Here is an 18,404-nt window from a genome sequence, read left to right as displayed (position 1 = left end):
ACTGAGTTCAATTCCCACTGCAGCTCTTTTTTGCCCTGGGCAAGCCACTTGACCCTCCATTGCCCCAGGTACAAAACCTTAAATTGTGAGCCCATTAGGGACATAGAAAGTACCTGCACATAATGTGTGTACAGTACTGTGTATATCTAGTAGCACTAGAGAAACGATTAGTAGTAGTAGCATTAAGTAACAGTACATACCCACTAGGTGTAAATCATAGGTATCACCTATGTGATAAAAAAGCTAGGAACAAATAAGAAACAGAAACCATTTGGAAACCTCCTACAGTTCACAAGGAATGACAGTGCAAACTTGCTAGCTGTCATGTCCCCTACCTCAATGCAAGTGGCCAGTGGCGATCCTACGTCGGCTGCCACCCGGGGCGGATTGCTGCTGTGCACCCCACCCCCCGGGTGCAGCGGCGTCCATCCCCCCAGGGTGCAGCATGACACCCCCGGCACATCAACACCTCCTCAAGCATCAAACACCCCCCCGGGTGCCTTCTTGGCTGCTGGAAGAGCAGCCGCGCGCCTGTCGGCTCCACTGGCTCCCTCTGCCCTGGAACAGGAAGTAACCTGTTCCAGGGCAGAGAGAGCAGGGAACCAGCGAAGCCGACAGGCACGCGGCACCCCCCCCAGCAGCGTGCACCCGGGGCAGACCGCCCCCCCCTTGGTACGCCACTGCAAGCGGTGTCCTCGGGCTGTGCAGGGTCCCATCGACACGCACACTTGGCTGGCACTGCCTGAGCCATGTGTGTGTAGTCCTCTCTAGGTTTGTTCAGAGAGCAGTGGTTGCAGGCTCCTTAATTGCTTTGCTTCCATGCACCTGGTTTCTGCTCTCTGTCTCTGCCTGGCTTCCAGGCTCCTTGATTGCTTTGCTTCCACCCACCTGGGTCTGCTCTTCCTCTGCCTGGCTTCCTTTGCTTCTCTCCTATTGGTCTTCCGGTTCTTCCTTCCCCTGCTCTTGTCCTATGGCTGTGCTCCTTCTCCCTGCTGATGTCAGATGCCAGCACTTTATCAGCTAAGCTCTCCCTGGACTCCATGCTTCGGCTTCTACTTTGGTAGGTGTATCTACCTCTGTAGGCTGCTTCTTATCTACTGGTCCCTCGTTGCTGACTTTGCCTGTACCTGGATTACCCTTCTGCCTGCCTACTGACTTTCGCCTGCATCTTGATTACTCTCTTGCCTGCCTACTGACTTTCGCCTGTACCTGGATTACTCTCTTGCCTGCCGGCTGCCTACTGACTTTCGCCTGTATGTGGATTACTCTCTTTCCTGCCGCCTGCCTACTGACTTTTACTTGTACCTGGATTACTCTTGCCTGCCGGCTGCCTACTGACTTTTGCCTGTACCTGGATTACTCTCTTGCCTGCCTACTGACTTTCGCCTGTACCTGGATTACTCTCTTGTCTGCCGCCTGCCTACTGACTTGCCTGTACCTGGATTACTCTCTTGCCTGCCGCCTGCCTACTGACTGCCGCTTGTACGTGGATTACTCTCTTGACCTGCTGCCTGCCTGGCCGATACATTCATCACCCTGCTTCCAGCTCCGTCCCGTAAGTCCTGCAGGCCGCCCGCACCTAGGGGCTCAACCTCTGGGGAACGGCGGTCTGCGCAGGTGAAACCCGGGGTTGTCCAGCCACCAAGAAGAACCTGGTCCGAGTACCGGGCTCAGCAGAGCTCTACTTGGTACAAGAAATCACAAGTCTGACACTAGCTTTCTATGAGCCATAGTGAGTCTGACAAGCAACTCCCCATAGTGTCCAGTCAAAAGTGAGCTTACCAAACAGAAAAATAAATAGGAGCTATACCTCATCAATCAAACTATATAGTAAAAGAGATTGGAACTTTAAAAATATATCTAAAATCAGTATTTAAAACTGCAGCACATAAAGAGTAAAAGGTACACTTACTAACTATCTTTCCTGCACACTCTGCAGCACAACTTGAAGCTGTGGTGAATCAGACAGGCACCTTCTCATACTGCCTTTTTATGCTTAGAGCACAGATCAAACATGACCTTACCAAACCATTAGGAAATCTCCTACAGTTCATAAGATATGACAGTGCAAACTTGCTAGTTTTCTATGGGCCTCTTTTACTAAACCGTGCTAGCAATTCCCGTGCGGAAAATGGTATTATAGGTTTGTGGCATTATTTCCAAGTTTATTATTATGTAATCACTTATGTATGTATTTATTTACTTTTATGTACTTGTTTCTTTATGTTTATTAACAGTCTTTATTGCCCCTGACGCAGCCCTGCAAAGGGCAAAACACGGTCAGTGTTGGACATCTGGTTCTTTAATCTATTGTAGTGAATAAAATCCCTTTAAATATAAGATTTTCTTCAGCTCTACTCCTTTGATTTTACTCCAGGTGTTAACAGCTATTTTGAAACTTACTAAAGCGCGGTCTTCATGTATTATTAATGGGAGCAAATTCCAGAATGCAGGGGCAGTTAAAGTCAGAATGCCTCGTAGACTCATACTGGGTTGCCCGAGGACCAGGCAGAATCATACAATAGTCATTAAAGGATCTAAGAACTCAGCTGGAGTCTAAGGTATAGTCAAAGTAGAAAGGTATCCTAAAGGCTTTAAAGGTGAGAAGTAAATCTTAAACTGGAGCCAGTGGTGACTATTTAATAGAGTAATGAGACCGGACGGTCTCAATACTCTTTTTGGCAAGGATTCTTACACGTAGTGGACCATAGTCTTCCACTTTTTTTTATTTATTTATAAGTTTCAATATTATACATTCACAAAATATAAATGCATTGAAATTAAAGAAACTTCTTTCAAAATGGCCGCTGAGTAGCACGGATGTATTTTGGAGCTCCTGCAGAAAGTAGTTTCCTCTCTTAGTTTGGCGGTTTTCCACCAAATAATACCTTAATAATGCCGAAGAGAAGGGGAAAAGCTGCTGCCATAGCCCACCAGCGACTGGGAACCCCGACCCGAAACGGTCCTATAGACTCTTTTCTATAGCGGGTTCAGGACGCAAGTACACCGGTTAGCGGCTCGCTGGTGTCTTCTGCCGCAGTTGGAGGCGCGCAGGGATCCTTGGAGCTGGAAGTATCTTTGAGCCACAATGCTCGAACACCTCCTCTTCCTCCAGCGCAACGAGGATTCGCTTCTTCGCTAGCGGCGTCATCAAGTCTGATCCCGGAAAGGTAGACCGAGGGCTGAAGAACGCGAAGGAGCGATGTTTATTTTATTTATTGTTTGCATTTGTATCCCACATTTTCCCACCTCTTTGCGGGCTCAGTGTGGCTTACAATAAGATATGAATAATGAAAATACATTTGTTACAGCTTGGTTATGGGTTACATTGTAGTGAATGATACATACCTGTAGCAGGTGTTCTCCGAGGACAGCAGGCTGATTGTTCTCACGACTGGGTGACGTCCACAGCAGCCCCCACCAACCGGAACAAAACTTCGCGGGCGGTCCCGCACGCAGGGCACGCCCACCGCGCATGCGCGGCCGTCTTCCCGCCCGTGCGTGACCGTTCCCGCTCAGTTGAATGACAAGCAAAAATGATCAAAAACGCAACTCCAAAGGGGAGGAGGGAGGGTAGGTGAGAACAATCAGCCTGCTGTCCTCGGAGAACACCTGCTACAGGTATGTATCATTCACTTTCTCCGAGGACAAGCAGGCTGCTTGTTCTCACGACTGGGGTATCCCTAGCTCTCAGGCTCACTCAAGAACCCAGGTCAATTGGACCTCGCAATGGCGAGGGTATAACAGAAATTGACCTACGAAGAACAACTAACTGAGAGTGCAGCCTGACCAGAATAAATTCGGGTCCTGGAGGGTGGAGTTGGATTTACACCCCAAACAGATTCTGCAGCACCGACTGCCCGAACCGACTGTCGCGTCGGGTATCCTGCTGGAGGCAGTAATGTGATGTGAATGTGTGGACAGATGACCACGTCGCAGCCTTGCAAATCTCTTCAATAGTGGCTGACTTCAAGTGAGCCACCGATGCTGCCATGGCTCTGACACTGTGAGCCGTGACATGGCCCTCCAGATTCAGCCCAGCCTGGGCATAAGTGAAGGAAATGCAATCTGCTAGCCAATTGGAGATGGTGCGTTTCCTGACAGCGATCCCTATCCTGTTATAGGGTCGAAAGAAACAAACAATTGGGCGGACTGTCTGTGGGGCTGTGTCCGCTCCAAGTAGAAGGCCAATGCTCTCTTGCAGTCCAATGTGTGCAACTGACGTTCAGCAGGGCGGGTATGCGGTCTGGGAAAGAATGTTGGCAAGACAATTGACTGGTTAAGATGGAACTCCGACACCACCTTTGGCAGGAACTTTGGGTGAGTGCGGAGCACTACTCTGTTGTGATGAAATTTGGTATACGGAGCATGAGCTACCAGGGCTTGAAGCTCACTGACCCTACGAGCTGAAGTAACTGCCACCAAGAAAATGACCTTCCAGGTCAAGTACTTCAGATGGCAGGTATTCAGTGACTCAAAAGGAGGTTTCATCAGCTGGGTGAGGACGACGTTGAGATCCCATGACACTGTAGGAGGCTTGATAGGGGGCTTTGACAAAAGCAGGCCTCTCATGAATCGAACGGCTAAAGGCTCTCCAGAGATGGCTTTACCTTCCACACGATAATGGTAAGCACTAATCGCACTAAGGTGATTCCTTACTGAGTTGGTCTTGAGGCCAGACTCTGATAAGTGCAGAAGGTATTCAAGCAGGTTCTGTGCAGGGCAAGAACGAGGTTCTAGGGCCTTGCTCTCACACCAAACGACAAACCTCCTCCACTTGAAAAAGTAACTCTTTTTAGTGGAATCCTTCCTAGAGGCAAGCAAGACACGGGAGACACCCTCCGACAGACCCAACGCAGCGAAGTCTACGCCCTCAACATCCAGGCCGTGAGAGCCAGAGACTGAAGGTTGGGGTGCAGCAACGCTCCGTCGTTCTGCGAAATGAGAGTCGGAAAACACTCCAATCTCCACGGTTCTTCGGAGGACAACTCCAGAAGAAGAGGGAACCAGATCTGACGGGGCCAAAAGGGCGCGATCAGAATCATGGTGCCGTGATCTTGCTTGAGCTTCAGTAAGGTCTTCCCCACCAAAGGTATGGGAGGATAAGCATACAGGAGGCCGGTCCCCCAATGAAGGAGAAAGGCATCCGACGCTAGCCTGCCGTGTGTCTGAAGTCTGGAACAGAACAGAGGCAGCTTGCGGTTGGTCTGAGAGGCGAAAAGGTCCACCGAGGGGGTGCCCCACTCTCGGAAGATCTTGCGTACCACTCTGGAATGGAGCGACCACTCGTGCGGTTGCATGACTCTGCTCAGTCTGTTGGCCAGACTGTTGTTTACGCCTGCCAGGTATGTGGCTTGGAGGAGCATGCCGAACTGGTAAGCCCAACGCCACATCCCGACGGCTTCCTGACACAGGGGGCGAGATCCGGTGCCCCCCTGCTTGTTGATGTAATACATTGCAACCTGATTGTCTGTCCGAATTTGAATAATTTGGTAGGACAGCCGATCTCTGAAAGCCTTCAGTGCGTTCCAGATCGCTCGGAGCTCCAGGAGGTTGATCTGCAGATCCTTTTCCTGGAGGGACCACAGACCCTGGGTGTGAAGCCCATTGACATGAGCTCCCCACCCCAGGCGAGATGCATCCGTCGTCAGCACCTTCGTGGGCTGTGGAATTTGGAATGGACGTCCCAGGGTCAAATTGGTCCGAATAGTCCACCAGTGCAGTGAAGTGCGGCAACTGGTGGAGAGGCGGATGATATCTTCTAGATTCCCGGTGGCTTGAAACCACTGGGAAGCTAGGGTCCATTGAGCAGATCTCATGTGAAGACGAGCCATGGGAGTCACATGAACTGTACAGGCCATATGACCCAGAAGTCTCAACATCTGCCGAGCTGTGATCTGCTGAGACGCTCTGGTCTGTGAAGCCAGGGACAGGAGATTGTTGGCCCTCGCTTCGGGAAGGAAGGCCTGAGCCGTCTGGGTATTCAGCAGAGCTCCTATGAATTCCAGAGACTGGGCTGGCTGGAGATGGGACTTTGGGTAATTTATCACAAACCCCAGCAGCTCCAGGAGTTGAATAGTGCACTGCATGGACCGGAGAGCTCCTGCTTCCGAGGTGTTCTTGACCAGCCAATCGTCGAGATATGGGAACACGTGCACTCCCAGTTTGCGTAGATACGCCGCTACCACCACGAGGCACTTTGTAAACACCCGTGGGGCAGAGGCGAGCCCAAAGGGCAGCACACAATACTGAAAGTGCCGTGCGCCCAGGCGGAATCTGAGATACTGTCTGTGAGCTGGCAGTATCGGGATGTGAGTGTATGCATCCTTTAAATCCAGGGAACATAGCCAATCGTTTTTCTGAATCATTGGCAGAAGGGTGCCCAAGGAAAGCATCCTGAACTTTTCTTTGACCAGGAATTTGTTCAGGCCTCTCAGGTCTAGGATGGGATGCATCCCCCCTGTTTTCTTTTCCACAAGGAAGTACCTGGAATAGAATCCCTGCCCTTCCTGCCCGGGTGGTACGGGCTCGACCGCATTGGCGCTGAGAAGGGCGGAGAGTTCCTCTGCAAGTACCTGCTTGTGATGGGAGCTGAAGGATTGAGCTCCCGGAGGACAATTTGGTGGCAGGGAGATCAAATTCAGGGCGTATCCGCACCGCACTATTTGGAGAACCCACTGGTCGGAGGTTATGAGAGGCCACCTTTGGTGAAAAAATTTCAACCTCCCTCCAACCGGCAGATCGTCCGGTACGGACACTTTGAGGGCGGCTATGTTCCCATGGATCCAGTCAAAAGCCCGTCCCCGGCTTTTGCTGTGGAGGCGCAGGGGGCTGCTTAGGCGCACGCTGTTGACGAGAACGAGCGCGCTGGGACTGTCCCTGTGCCTGACGAGGCCTTCGGGCCGGCTGGGTGTACCTACGCTTGGTAAAAGCATAGGGCGCAGCCTGCCGGACCCAGGAAAAATGTCCACCTGCTGAGGTGGATGCTGAAGGCGCCCGGTGGGAGAGCTTGTCGAGGGCGGTTTCCCGCTGATGCAGTTGGTCCACCAGCTGCTCGACCTTCTCACCAAAAATATTATCCCCCCGGCAAGGGACGTCGGCCAGTCTCTGCTGGGTGCGGTTGTCCAGGTCAGAGGCACGCAGCCATGAGAGCCTGCGCATCACTATACCTTGGGCCGCAGCACGAGATGCCACGTCACAGGTGTCATATATACCCCTGGACAGGAACTTTCTGCACGCCTTCAGCTGCCTGACCACCTCCTGAAAAGGCCTGGACTGCTCCGGCGGGAGCTTGTCAACCAGGTCCGCCAGTTGCTTCACATTATTCCGCATGTGGATGCTCGTGTAGAGCTGGTAAGACTGGATGCGGGTCACGAGCATGGAAGATTGGTAGGCCTTCCTCCCAAACGAGTCCAGAGTGCGAGACTCCCGCCCCGGGGGTGCCGAGGCGGTATCCCTCGAACTCCGTGCCCTCTTGAGAGCAGAGTCCACGACCGCCGAGTCATGAGGCAATTGGGGCCGCATTAACTCTAGGTCCGAGTGGATCCTGTATTGGGACTCTGCTTTCTTGGGGATGGTGGGATTAGATAATGGTCTCAACCAGTTCCGAAGCAGTGTCTCTTTGAGGACATTATGCAACGGTACCGTGGAGGACTCTCTAGGTGGTGATGGATAGTCGAGGACCTCGAGCATCTCAGCCCTCGGCTCATCCACAGAGATCACGGGAAAGGGAATGCAAATAGACATATCCCTGACAAAGGAGGCAAAGGAGAGGCTCTCAGGTGGCGAGAGCTTCCTCTCTGGTGAAGGAGTGGGGTCGGAGGGAAGGCCCACAGACTCCTCTGAGGAGAAATATCTGGGGTCCTCCTCCTTCCCCCACGAGGCCTCTTCCTCGGTGTCGGACATAAGCTCGTGCAGCTGAGTCCTCAACCGGGCCCGGCTCGACGTCGAGGCACCGAGGCCTCGGTGGCTCGACGTCGAGCGGTGGACTCCCGCGCCGGCAGGGATGAAGCTCCCTCCATCGACGTCGACGGGGACTCCACCTGCGTGGCGGTCGAGACCGGCGCCGCAAGCGGCGTCGGAGGCCTCGGCACCGGGCTAGAGCTCGCCGGCGCCACAGTCAACGGCGCCGAGGGGGCACAGTCTGGCGCATCAGCCCTTCCAGGATCCCTGGAAGGATGGCTCGGAGGCACTCGTCCAGGCCCGCTGCCGGGAAGACGGGGGGGCCGGTAGAGGCGTCAGTGCCAGAAGCTGCTCGGGTCCAGGAGACTGCACCGAAGTGCTGGGACCCTGACGCGGCGGTACCTCTACTACAGAGGGGGACCTCTCCTCTCAACGCTGACGCTTTCTCGGCGTCGACTCCTCTCCGGCGCCGGGAGCCGGATGCATCGATGGCGACCGATGACGGTGCTTCTTCGTTTTCTTACGGTGCCCGTCATCGGCGCTAGGTGGAATGGAGGAGGAGGAGGTCGATACCCCTCGGCCTCGAGGGACCGGGTCCGACAGGGTTCGGTCCCGAGGGCCCTGGGTAGAGGGAGTGACCGGGGCCGATTGCCCACGCGGCCTCTCACCCCTGCCGTCACCGGAGGACCGGCGGGCCGACGGGACCTGTGCTCCTGGGGTCCATGCCATCGGTGCCGATTTCGTGGACATCGATACCGGTACCGAAGAACCGGCCGTCGATACCGATGCCGTCGAAGTCGACGTCGAGGGGCCGGCGCAAGTTCCAAAAAGACGGTCCCGAAGAACTTGCCTCGCTACTTGTGTCCGTTTCCGGAGACCGAGACACAAAGTACACGACTTGGTATCGTGCTCCGGCCCGAGGCACTGGAGGCACCAAGCGTGAGTGTCGGTCTGCGAGATATGCCGGCCGCGCTGACCACACTTTTTAAATCCACTCGGGACCTTCGAGGACATCGACGGAAAAATCGCATCGGCGAAATCAAAGTCGTCGATTGTGGCGGTAAAATCACACCTCAAAAATAAATCGACCGCGCGGCCACAAGGCCGCAACGCGACGCCCCCGCTAAGAAACGAGGGAAAAACAAGTTCAGCGCGTTTTTTTTTTTTTTTTTTAAAGAAAACTAAAGATAAACGCGGTAACGAAAGAAAAAAATAAGAAGATTCGCGAACAACGCGATCCGGTTTCCGGGGCTGACAGAGAGAGAGACGAACACGTCTCTCTCCAGCGCGGAAAAGAAAAGACTGAGCGGGAACGGTCACGCACGGGCGGGAAGACGGCCGCGCATGCGCGGTGGGCGTGCCCTGCGAGCGGGACCGCCCGCGAAGTTTTGTTCCGGTTGGTGGGGGCTGCCGTGGACGTCACCCAGTCGTGAGAACAAGCAGCCTGCTTGTCCTCGGAGAAACGTTGGATACGTTGGTTGAGACAACAATGGAGGAAAGAATAATTTCCAGCGGGGGTGAAGTTTCCTTGCAATCGGAGGTAGGAGCCTTTTCACTGGCAGTTTTTCAAAGTAACCCTCCCGAGGTGACACTTGATTGTCTTTGGAATTTAATTGCAGATCTGGGCAAAGCTTTGTTACCGCAAATACAAAAACTTAAACAAGATGTAGACTGTGTTGAAGATAAAGTTAAACGGTTAAACACACAGGTTGAAAAACAAGCCAAAGAAATACAACAGTTGCAAGAAGTTCAAAATGTTATGTTAAAGGATGTAGTTAACTTAAGAAGAAAAGCAGAGAATATGGAGAACTTTCCTAGGAACAATAATTTACGGTTTCTGAATTTTCCCTATGTGTCTAACATGGCTCCTAAAGAGATATTAAAATTATACCTCAAAGAAATTCTTCAGATTAAAGAGGAGAATATGCCTCCTTTTACACAAGTATTTTATTTACCATCTGGGAATTTGCGACAGCAAGAACAACAAGAAAATCAACCCCTTGATATATCTGCATTATTAGAGACATCAGACACAGATTTAGCAGTGCCAGCCACTTTGGTGGCTACAGTGGCTTTATTGCCAGATAAACCTTGGATTTTGAGAATGTTTTATAAAAACCGTGAAAAGTTATTCAAGGGTTTAAAAATTAATATTTTCCCAGATGTATCAAGGGAAACACAGCTGCGCTGGAGAAAGTTTCTTCAGATGAAACAAGAAGTGATCAATTTGGGAGCCACTTTTTTCCTAAAATTTCCATGCAAGTGTTTAGTCACCTATCAAACTGAAAAATGTTTTTTTCTTCGACCCACCCCAACTGGAAATGTTTATAACAGCTAGAAAGACTGTTGGAACAGTGCTTCCAACCAGCGATAGCGTTTGATAATTAATGAAACGACCCATATACGTCCGTTATCTCAACTTAATTAGGTTGGATTGCTTGCTATTTTTCTTCAACTTATTGTACATTTTGAACTCCCAATAGTGGACTTGGAGTGTAGGAAATTATGTATGTAAATAGTTTCCTTGCTTTATAATAATGTTTCCTCCTCTATCCAGTTTTACCTAACCAAGTGTTTGTATATTTGTAATTTGAAAATCAAATAAAGAAAAAATTAAAAAAAAAAAAAAAGAAAAGAAATTAAAGAAAACAGTCATTAAGGAAAATAACTCTTTTCCTTTAGATCAAGTTTTAGGAAATAAACCATTATCTTAGTCCACATCATTTAGATCAAGACACAAAGAAATTTCATAACAGAAAATATAGTTAAATTTTTAACTGAGAGGGGGAAGCACAGAAATACAACCAGCGATTTTAGCTCCCTGTTTGAGCATTCAAGGTAAATTCATCACTACTTTAGATATAAAATTTTTCCTGGGTCAAAAAATACATAATTAATCATTTTCAGGGAGACTAAGCATCTACATGAAAATTTCAACAAGAAAGTTCCATCTAACGCAAGAATTTGTGGCTTTAACCCCCAAAATTCCTTTCTCCTTTTCTGTGTAGACTTGCTTATATCAGGAAACACTTGTATTTTTGATCCAAGAAATTTTGTAGCCATAAATCTAAAGTAAAGTCTGAATATGTTATTTCTGTCCGATTCGAAGGCAAAAGAAGCCAAAAGAGTTGTACATTCATTAACTGTCTCTAAGGAAGTTTCAAGGATTTCCGTCAAATTTAACTTTGGAGAAGCTTCTGTAAATGATGATTTAACTCTTGTGATATAATACACTTTTACAATAGGAGGTATTGTTTCATTTGGAATACCCAAAATTTCGGTAAAATATTTTCTTAGCATTTCTGCAGCTGGTATCAAAGGTGATTTTGGGAAATGTAAGAATCTTAAATTATTTCGTCTCAACTGGTTATCTAAGTATTCCATCTTTTTTTGCACAGTTTCTCTCTCTATAACAACATTTCCAACGAGACTTTGAAATTTTTTAAACTCTACGTCGTATAACTCACATTTGTCTTCTTGTGTTTTTACCCTCGAACTTAAAGTTTGATGAGATTGTTTAATATTAATTACTTCTGATTTAAATAAGTTCGTAGTTTGAAGTAGCGATGAGTTTAATACCTGGATTGCGTCCCACAGGGCCTCTAAGGTTACAACAGCAGGTCTCGATTTCTCTCCAACTCCCACAACAGGAGCTGCCACGATAGAGGAAAACGAGGAATCATCACCCCTCTCTTTCCTAATAGTTTTCATCTCATCTGGCGTTGAAAATCCGGTAGGGCCTCCTCTAGCTGCCAGGGAATCTAACTGCTGCTCTCATATCGGCATAAAATCTCTTCCAGGTCTCGGAGGGGCTGTTTTGTGGACTCAAAGATCAAGCCTCACTGCTAAGATCCTCTAACAATCCTGGGGAGCCAATCAAGGTCGGTATCTGCGCTTCAGGTGTTTGAACTCGAAAAACCTCGAGAGTCGTTTGCCGAAAAGTTGGGCCATCACCGGGGCTAGGAGAGGCTTTAGCCCCGGTTTTTCCTTTCCTTTTTCCCATATATTTAGGGAAAGAGGACTCCCCCTCGGTACGTTTTCACGAGGGTTCAGGAGCTCTCAAACCACACACCCTCTCTCAGATGCCATCTTGATCTGCTCCATTCTGTAGTCTTCCACTTTTGCGGCTTCTGACTTTCAATAGAGGAATCACACGATTTATTTTTCATAATGACATATTAAACGAACAGATGTGTTTTGTAAGGACTGAATCTTAATAGTTGTTTTAAATATAGCAGAATAAATGAGACCAAAAAAGGCTTGTCTCAAATTGAGGCCAATGCTCTGGCCTAAGCGGGCCTTGGAGTTGTGAAAATGAAATGTAAGGGCTGAAAATAAACTAAAAATAATAATAAGGAACAACAAAAACTAAAAATATGAGGGAAAAAAAAGAAAAATAAGCAAGGTACCCAAATGGGAAGACACAGAAAGTGAAACTAGTATAAGCGCCGAGAGAAGCAAACGCGAACACAACCTCCTTGCTCTGTGGAAAAACGAAGACTGGAGGTTCCATGCTCAAGCATGAACGCACATGCGCATGTACGGTAGGGACGCTGCCAAAAGCATCTTAAAGAGATATTAGACTGGGCAGCATCTGCACCGGCCTGTCGGATGATGTCACCCATGTGTAAGGATACACTGGGCTGCCTGTCCTTGGGGAAACAAAGACTACATAAAATTACTCTTATACTGTCCACAGGTCATAAAGAAACCGTTTTCCATTGCACTGCAGGTACACAGGGTTTTTCATCTTCCTATGTCAGGCAATTAGAAGGTTGGATTAAATGAACCACCATGTCTTTAACTGTTTCAGCCAAATATACAATTATACAACTATAGACATACAGTGCATAAGGAAACATGGCCTTTTTTGAACCTCAGAAACAACCGCACTATCAATAGTTATACTATTTTAAAATGAACAAATGCATTCCAACTGCACTACAATTGCAAAAATAATTACAAGCATAAAAAGCATAAAAACTGACAGCAAAAGCATGCAACACTTACTTCTGCAATCATGTCATGAAGCTCTCCTTCACTTGGACAGCAACCTAGAGATCTGATAATGGTACCGATCTCCCTAAAAAAAAAAAAAAATCAATGAATTAAATAAAACCAGATCACCAGTATCGGTACACATTTGGTAAACACTTAGGGCTAAGGGTGGGGCAGGGTTCTGAGCAACACAAGAGATATGAAATCTTACCATAAACATATTGGTAAAGTTACTTCAGTGCATCAAGGGTTGCCTAAACCATAAAAGTAACTGGGAAATTTGCTCATCTTGAGATTAGCAAGATTGTCAGAGGAGTCGGGCATTGGTGGGAGGGGGGGGGGTACAGAGACAAATAGATTTTCTATACCAATAGGTGCCATCAGTAAGAAAGAAGGAAGGAGAACAGAATACACTCTGCTGGATTTATCTACATATAGAGAAAACACTATTCTATTCTATTCTTCTCTTTCATATAGCAATATGTTCAGAAGCTAAACATCAATGCCAAGATAGGATGGAAGTTTCTTTTCCTTCATTGAAGGAGCATACATAACAGTGCTTTACTACACGGGTTACAAATTTGGTTATATGGCCACAATTGCACTGTCTTTGTCCTAAATTTTCCATCAACAGAGTTGTGTGCATCACCCGTTGGAGTGGAGAGGTAGGTAGTCTACAGGCTAGAGCAGTGGGCTAAGAGCTAAGAAAGCCAAGGTTCAATTCCCAGTGACATTCCTTGTGATCTTGAGCAAGTCACTTAACCCTCCATTGTCTCAGGTATAAACACTGATTGTAAGTTAATATGAGTTTCATAGCCCGCCAACTCCCAGAACTCTGGTTCAAAGTGGGTTATGTGAACTGGTCACCCTTCCAGGACCTGGCCAGGGCTGACCCTGCTTAGCTTCCTTCACAAATGTTCACCAACACCAGGCGTCTTATAAGCAAAGGTTTTTATTAGTGGCCATTTCACATACTCTTCAGGGCTTATTTCTTCTTGAACTCAAAACATTTCTTCTTCAACTCAAACATAACAAAAGGCAGTTACTCAGAGTCTTCTAATTAAACCCTTTCCATACTTAAAGCAATTCCCCAAACTTTCACAGTTCTAACAGCCCTACAAAAGCATTTTCTTTTTCATTTAAAGACTTTCTCAGCTGGTAGTGCAGCTGTCACCTTTTCAGCAGATGGTTTCAAAAAGTCCACAAAGTTCAGCCAGCACCTTCAAAGGGGATCTTCTTCCTCAAACTGCCAGGTCCCAGCTTCTTTCTTCTCTTTCACTACCCAGGCAGGTATAAGGTGGTTAATTAGGTTCTCCACCCCTTCAGGCTCTTCCCCCTGAATTCCAGGCAGGATCCAGCCCCTAACTACCTACACCTGTTTCCAGCCCAGGACTCTCCTTGGTCCTAGCAACCTCCACCTGGACATTCCCCTACTGGCTCCCCTGGTGGACTCCTCAATAATGACATGACCTGGACCTTTTCCCCCATTTCTATGGGAACAGCGCCTCCTAGTGGCCTACCCAGGCCAGGACAGCCCCTTAACTCTTCACAGTTACAATATTAAGACAGAAACAAACTAACCACAGTATCACGACTAACTGTAAAATGTTTGAAAAACATAAGTCTTCAAACTTTTGCTAAAGGACCAATATGTAGGAATTCTTCTAAGAGAAGCAGGTAAAGAGCTCCACAATTTAACTGCCTAATAAGGAAAGGATAATTCCAAGGACTTCTTATATCTGATCCCCAATAACGATGGAAAATACAGGAATCGAGACATACCTGTCCTGGAAGATGAATATCTACAGTACCTTACTGTGAGTTAACTCCACAAATCCCTTTGCCCTGTTGCTGCTCTCTAGTGGTTGATGGCACACCAGGCCTGTTTGATGGGCATAGATGCTATCTGTTGCAAAACGCAAACTGTAGCACCATCATGTGTAGCATAAACTGCTGAGGAGTCTGTTTCCTTATTCTCGGATTTTTCCTCCCCTCCTACCACTCATCCTCTCTATCATCTCTCTCTTCCTTCTATTTCCTCTTTGTGGTTTCTCTCACTTTCCTTTGGTACACTTATGATATCCTTTAATGCAATAGGGTATGCTGCTCCTCCCTAGCCTCTTACCTCCTTTTTCTCTAAATTCCTCTCTCCTCCTCTTCCTCCTGTGCTCTCCTATTTTCTCCCTCTGACGTCTCTCATTCTTCTCTCTTCCTTCCTTTCTTTGTTCTCTTCTCCTTTTCTCCCTGTTAGTTATTCATCTTCTTTTTCCCTATTGCACTCCTCCTTCCACTGCTTTCATTTCATTTCTCTCCCTTGCATCTCTCCTCCTTCACGTCTTCACAAGCTGGATATAGTACAGTGTGTCTTCCTCCTTATTGTCTTTCTTATTATAATTTGCAGAAAACTTTATAAACCATTTTCTGAATATAAAACATGTTTCAGATGTGGTAAGTGTGAGTATATAAGGGGAGGAGTATTAAGAGAGGTTATCAGAAAACAAACCTCATCTTGGGTAGATTCTCTCTTTGTATGTTTCTTTATCAGTTTAATTTATGTATAAGAGGCTGGTGTTATATTAAGGGGTGAGGGATGGGAAGACAGAGAAGATAATGTAAACACTGGAGGAAGTGACATCACCAGGCAAAATGGTCGCTTGTGGAGAGAGCTTCCGCTCCCCCACGCTAATCTTCTTGGCGTTGCTCCATTTCTATATTTATTTCGCAGTGTGATTTGGGTGTCTGCAGTTAAACACACACAGCGGAGGTGGATTGGGGATGAGTGCACCCGCAGACTTCTCTCAATATGCCTTTACAGGCAGCTCAGCGGTGAAGCACATGGCAGCGATGGAGTCGGAGACTTTGGGCCTGGTGCGCCACTCTGGGGGATCTTCCCCCCAGGACTTGTTTTTATCAGGTGTGGACCACGAAGGACCAGAGCATAGTGTTTCCAGAGCTTAAAGACTGGCTTCTAGAGATACAGACCAACCTTAAAGCAGTCCGAACTGATCTAGCGGCTTTGGGAGCGGACCTGCGAGGAGAAATCCGCGATCTGGGTAACCACATGGAAGAGCTGGAGGGCCACATGGAGGAGCATAAGGGAGGGATAAACTCCCTAAATCAGCAGTTTGTGGAGATGCGCACAGGATTTCAGCAATTGACGGATAAGATGGAGGACCTGGAAAATAGAAGTTGAAGGCCTAATCTCCACTTTAGAGGTCTGCCTGAGTCGCCAGCCTATTTAGATTGTGAAGACGTGGTGCAGAGGCTGGTGAGCGCTTTACTAACAGAGGCCAGATCAGCTATTAATTCCAAAGAGGTTCTCTTAGAGCACTCCCATAGGGCCTTGGGCATAATGAGGAACAACCTTCCTAAAGATATAGTTGCCTGTTTTCAAGACTTCAAGATTAAGGAGCGGGTGCTACAAGCTGGCCAAAAGATTGACTTCAAGTAGGATTCTTATCAGGTGGCAGTGTATCAAGACTTGGCCTCAATCACATTAAAAAGAAGAGCAGATCTGAAGCCGGTTACTGTGAGGCTGCGTGAGTTGGGCATTAGGTACCGCTGGAGACATCCATTTGCTCTGGCATTTTACAAGGCTGGCCATATGCATCAGATTAAATCCGTGGCTGAAGCACGTGAAGTATTGCCAGAGGGAGATGCAGACAAGTCTTCAGCGACGCTGGGCAAAGCCAGATCTGTTTCTATGTCAGCACACCCGAAATGGTAAAGGGTGTCGAAAGGAAATAAGAGGTTGGAGCGCCAGAAATCTGCTGGTCAACTTACCTGATGTGGTGGTATTTCTAGATACTTGGGACTGGGACACTATGTTTTGGACTTATATATGCTAACATTGCAGACCCTAAATTGAATTTTTGAAATTTAAGCTTAAGAAAAATGGGTCACATTCCCATCATGGTTTGCATGTTGTGTTTGAGAGTTTGGGAATTTAAACTGTTATACAATATGGGACTATGTGATGTGGGGGGTGGGAGGGGGAGGCTCACTTCCTCTGTTGGATGCTTCCTTTCTTTGTAGGGGAGGGCCTTAGAACCAGGTGGGGGGTTAGGGGAGGGAGGGTGGGAGTTGAGATGGAGGGGTTGGGGTGGAAAGAGGGTAAGGGGTGGTTCTGGCTTGAAAGGAGGGTGGCTGGGTTGGGCATGGGGAGGAGATTGCATGTGGGGCTTGATAATTGCTTCTTCTAATCTAAAACTTGGCCTCTGTTGTCTGATATAACCTTAGTGCTCCTGAATGTCAGGTGGTTAAATGTTCCCATGAAACATCAGCATTCGTTCCAAGAGCTGACCTGGTTAAAGGCTGATATTGCCCTGATTCAGAAGACACACTTGAAACCAGCTAATGAACTCTTATGTAAGCATCGTAAATATCCCCTACAATATTTTGCTTCCAATCGAGATGGTAAGAAGACTAAGGGGGTAATGGTAGTGTTTGCTGACTCCCACCCGTGGCAGATAGAGAAAGTAGTTAGGGATAGAGGGGGGCGTTTTTTACTCTTAATATTTGCCCTAGGGAACCAGAGGTACACTTTATTAAATGTTTATGGCCCTAATGCTGAGCATGGCATTTTTTTCCAGCAATTAGATCAATTATTATTAAAACATAAGGTAGGGTTACTACTAATGGGAGGAGATTTTAATTTAACGATGGATCCTGGGCTGGGTAATTCCACCACGGCAATACACTATGCACAGTGGGATTGTGAGATGTTTCGTGCATTCCTTGCGCGATGGCACTTGTTAGATCTTTGACGTCAAGCTAACCCTACTCACCAGGAATATACTTTTTTTCATCTGTGTACAACTCTTTTTCACGAATAGATCTGTGGCTAGGTGAGGTTACTTTTCTCCATAGGATTTTGGATCACCGGATTCAGCCTCGCACGTGGTCTGATCTAGCCCAGTTGTACTACAGCTCCATGTTTCGGTTCCCCCTAAAGCACAACTGGAATGGTGGCTAGATGATTCTCTACTATTGGATATGGCCTATATACTTCAGATTGAATTAAAGAGTATATTCAATTTAATGATAATGGTGAGGTTTCCCCGGACATCTTGTGGGATGGGTTGAAAGCGGTAATGCGTGGTCACTTTATTGCACTGAAGGCCCATGTTCAAAGACAGCATTGTCATATGGAAGATTTATTGTGTAGGTGACTGTTGGAGGTAGAGAGATGCTTAAGTTGACAGGCACCCCAACATTCTGCCCAGCTGACAGATCAAGCTCATAGACTTCGTCAAGAACTACACGAACTACAATTAGCTTATCTCTCAGAGCAACTTCAGCGGGTTCGGCAGACTCACTTTGAGTTTGGCAACAAAGCTAGTAAACTTTTAGCTCATAAACTTAAGCAGCAGACTACACGAAACCATATTGCCGGTCTGAAAGATGAAAATGGGGTGGTAACTTCGGATCAATTACATATACAGCGGCTATTTCAGCAGTTCTATTAAAGACTTTATACCCCAGACATCGCTCCTTCAGAGGTT

At 47.5% G+C, this 18,404-nt stretch overlaps 1 protein-coding gene across 1 annotated transcript in view; it reads right to left on the bottom strand.

The window, feature by feature from the left end:
* Positions 1-18,404, bottom strand: part of EFCAB2 (EF-hand calcium binding domain 2) — a 124,293-nt gene that overhangs the window by 88,296 nt on the left and 17,593 nt on the right. Inside the window, exon 3 of the mRNA XM_030199523.1 lies at positions 12,913-12,985. Coding sequence (XP_030055383.1) covers positions 12,913-12,985 — 73 coding nt within the window. The remainder of the gene's footprint in view (positions 1-12,912; positions 12,986-18,404) is intronic.

Source organism: Microcaecilia unicolor, chromosome 4 (genome assembly GCF_901765095.1).
Source record: "Microcaecilia unicolor chromosome 4, aMicUni1.1, whole genome shotgun sequence".
Lineage (NCBI taxonomy): Eukaryota > Metazoa > Chordata > Amphibia > Gymnophiona > Siphonopidae > Microcaecilia > Microcaecilia unicolor.
Note: the sequence above shows the minus strand (reverse complement) of the source record. Positions and strands in the feature narration are given on the sequence as shown.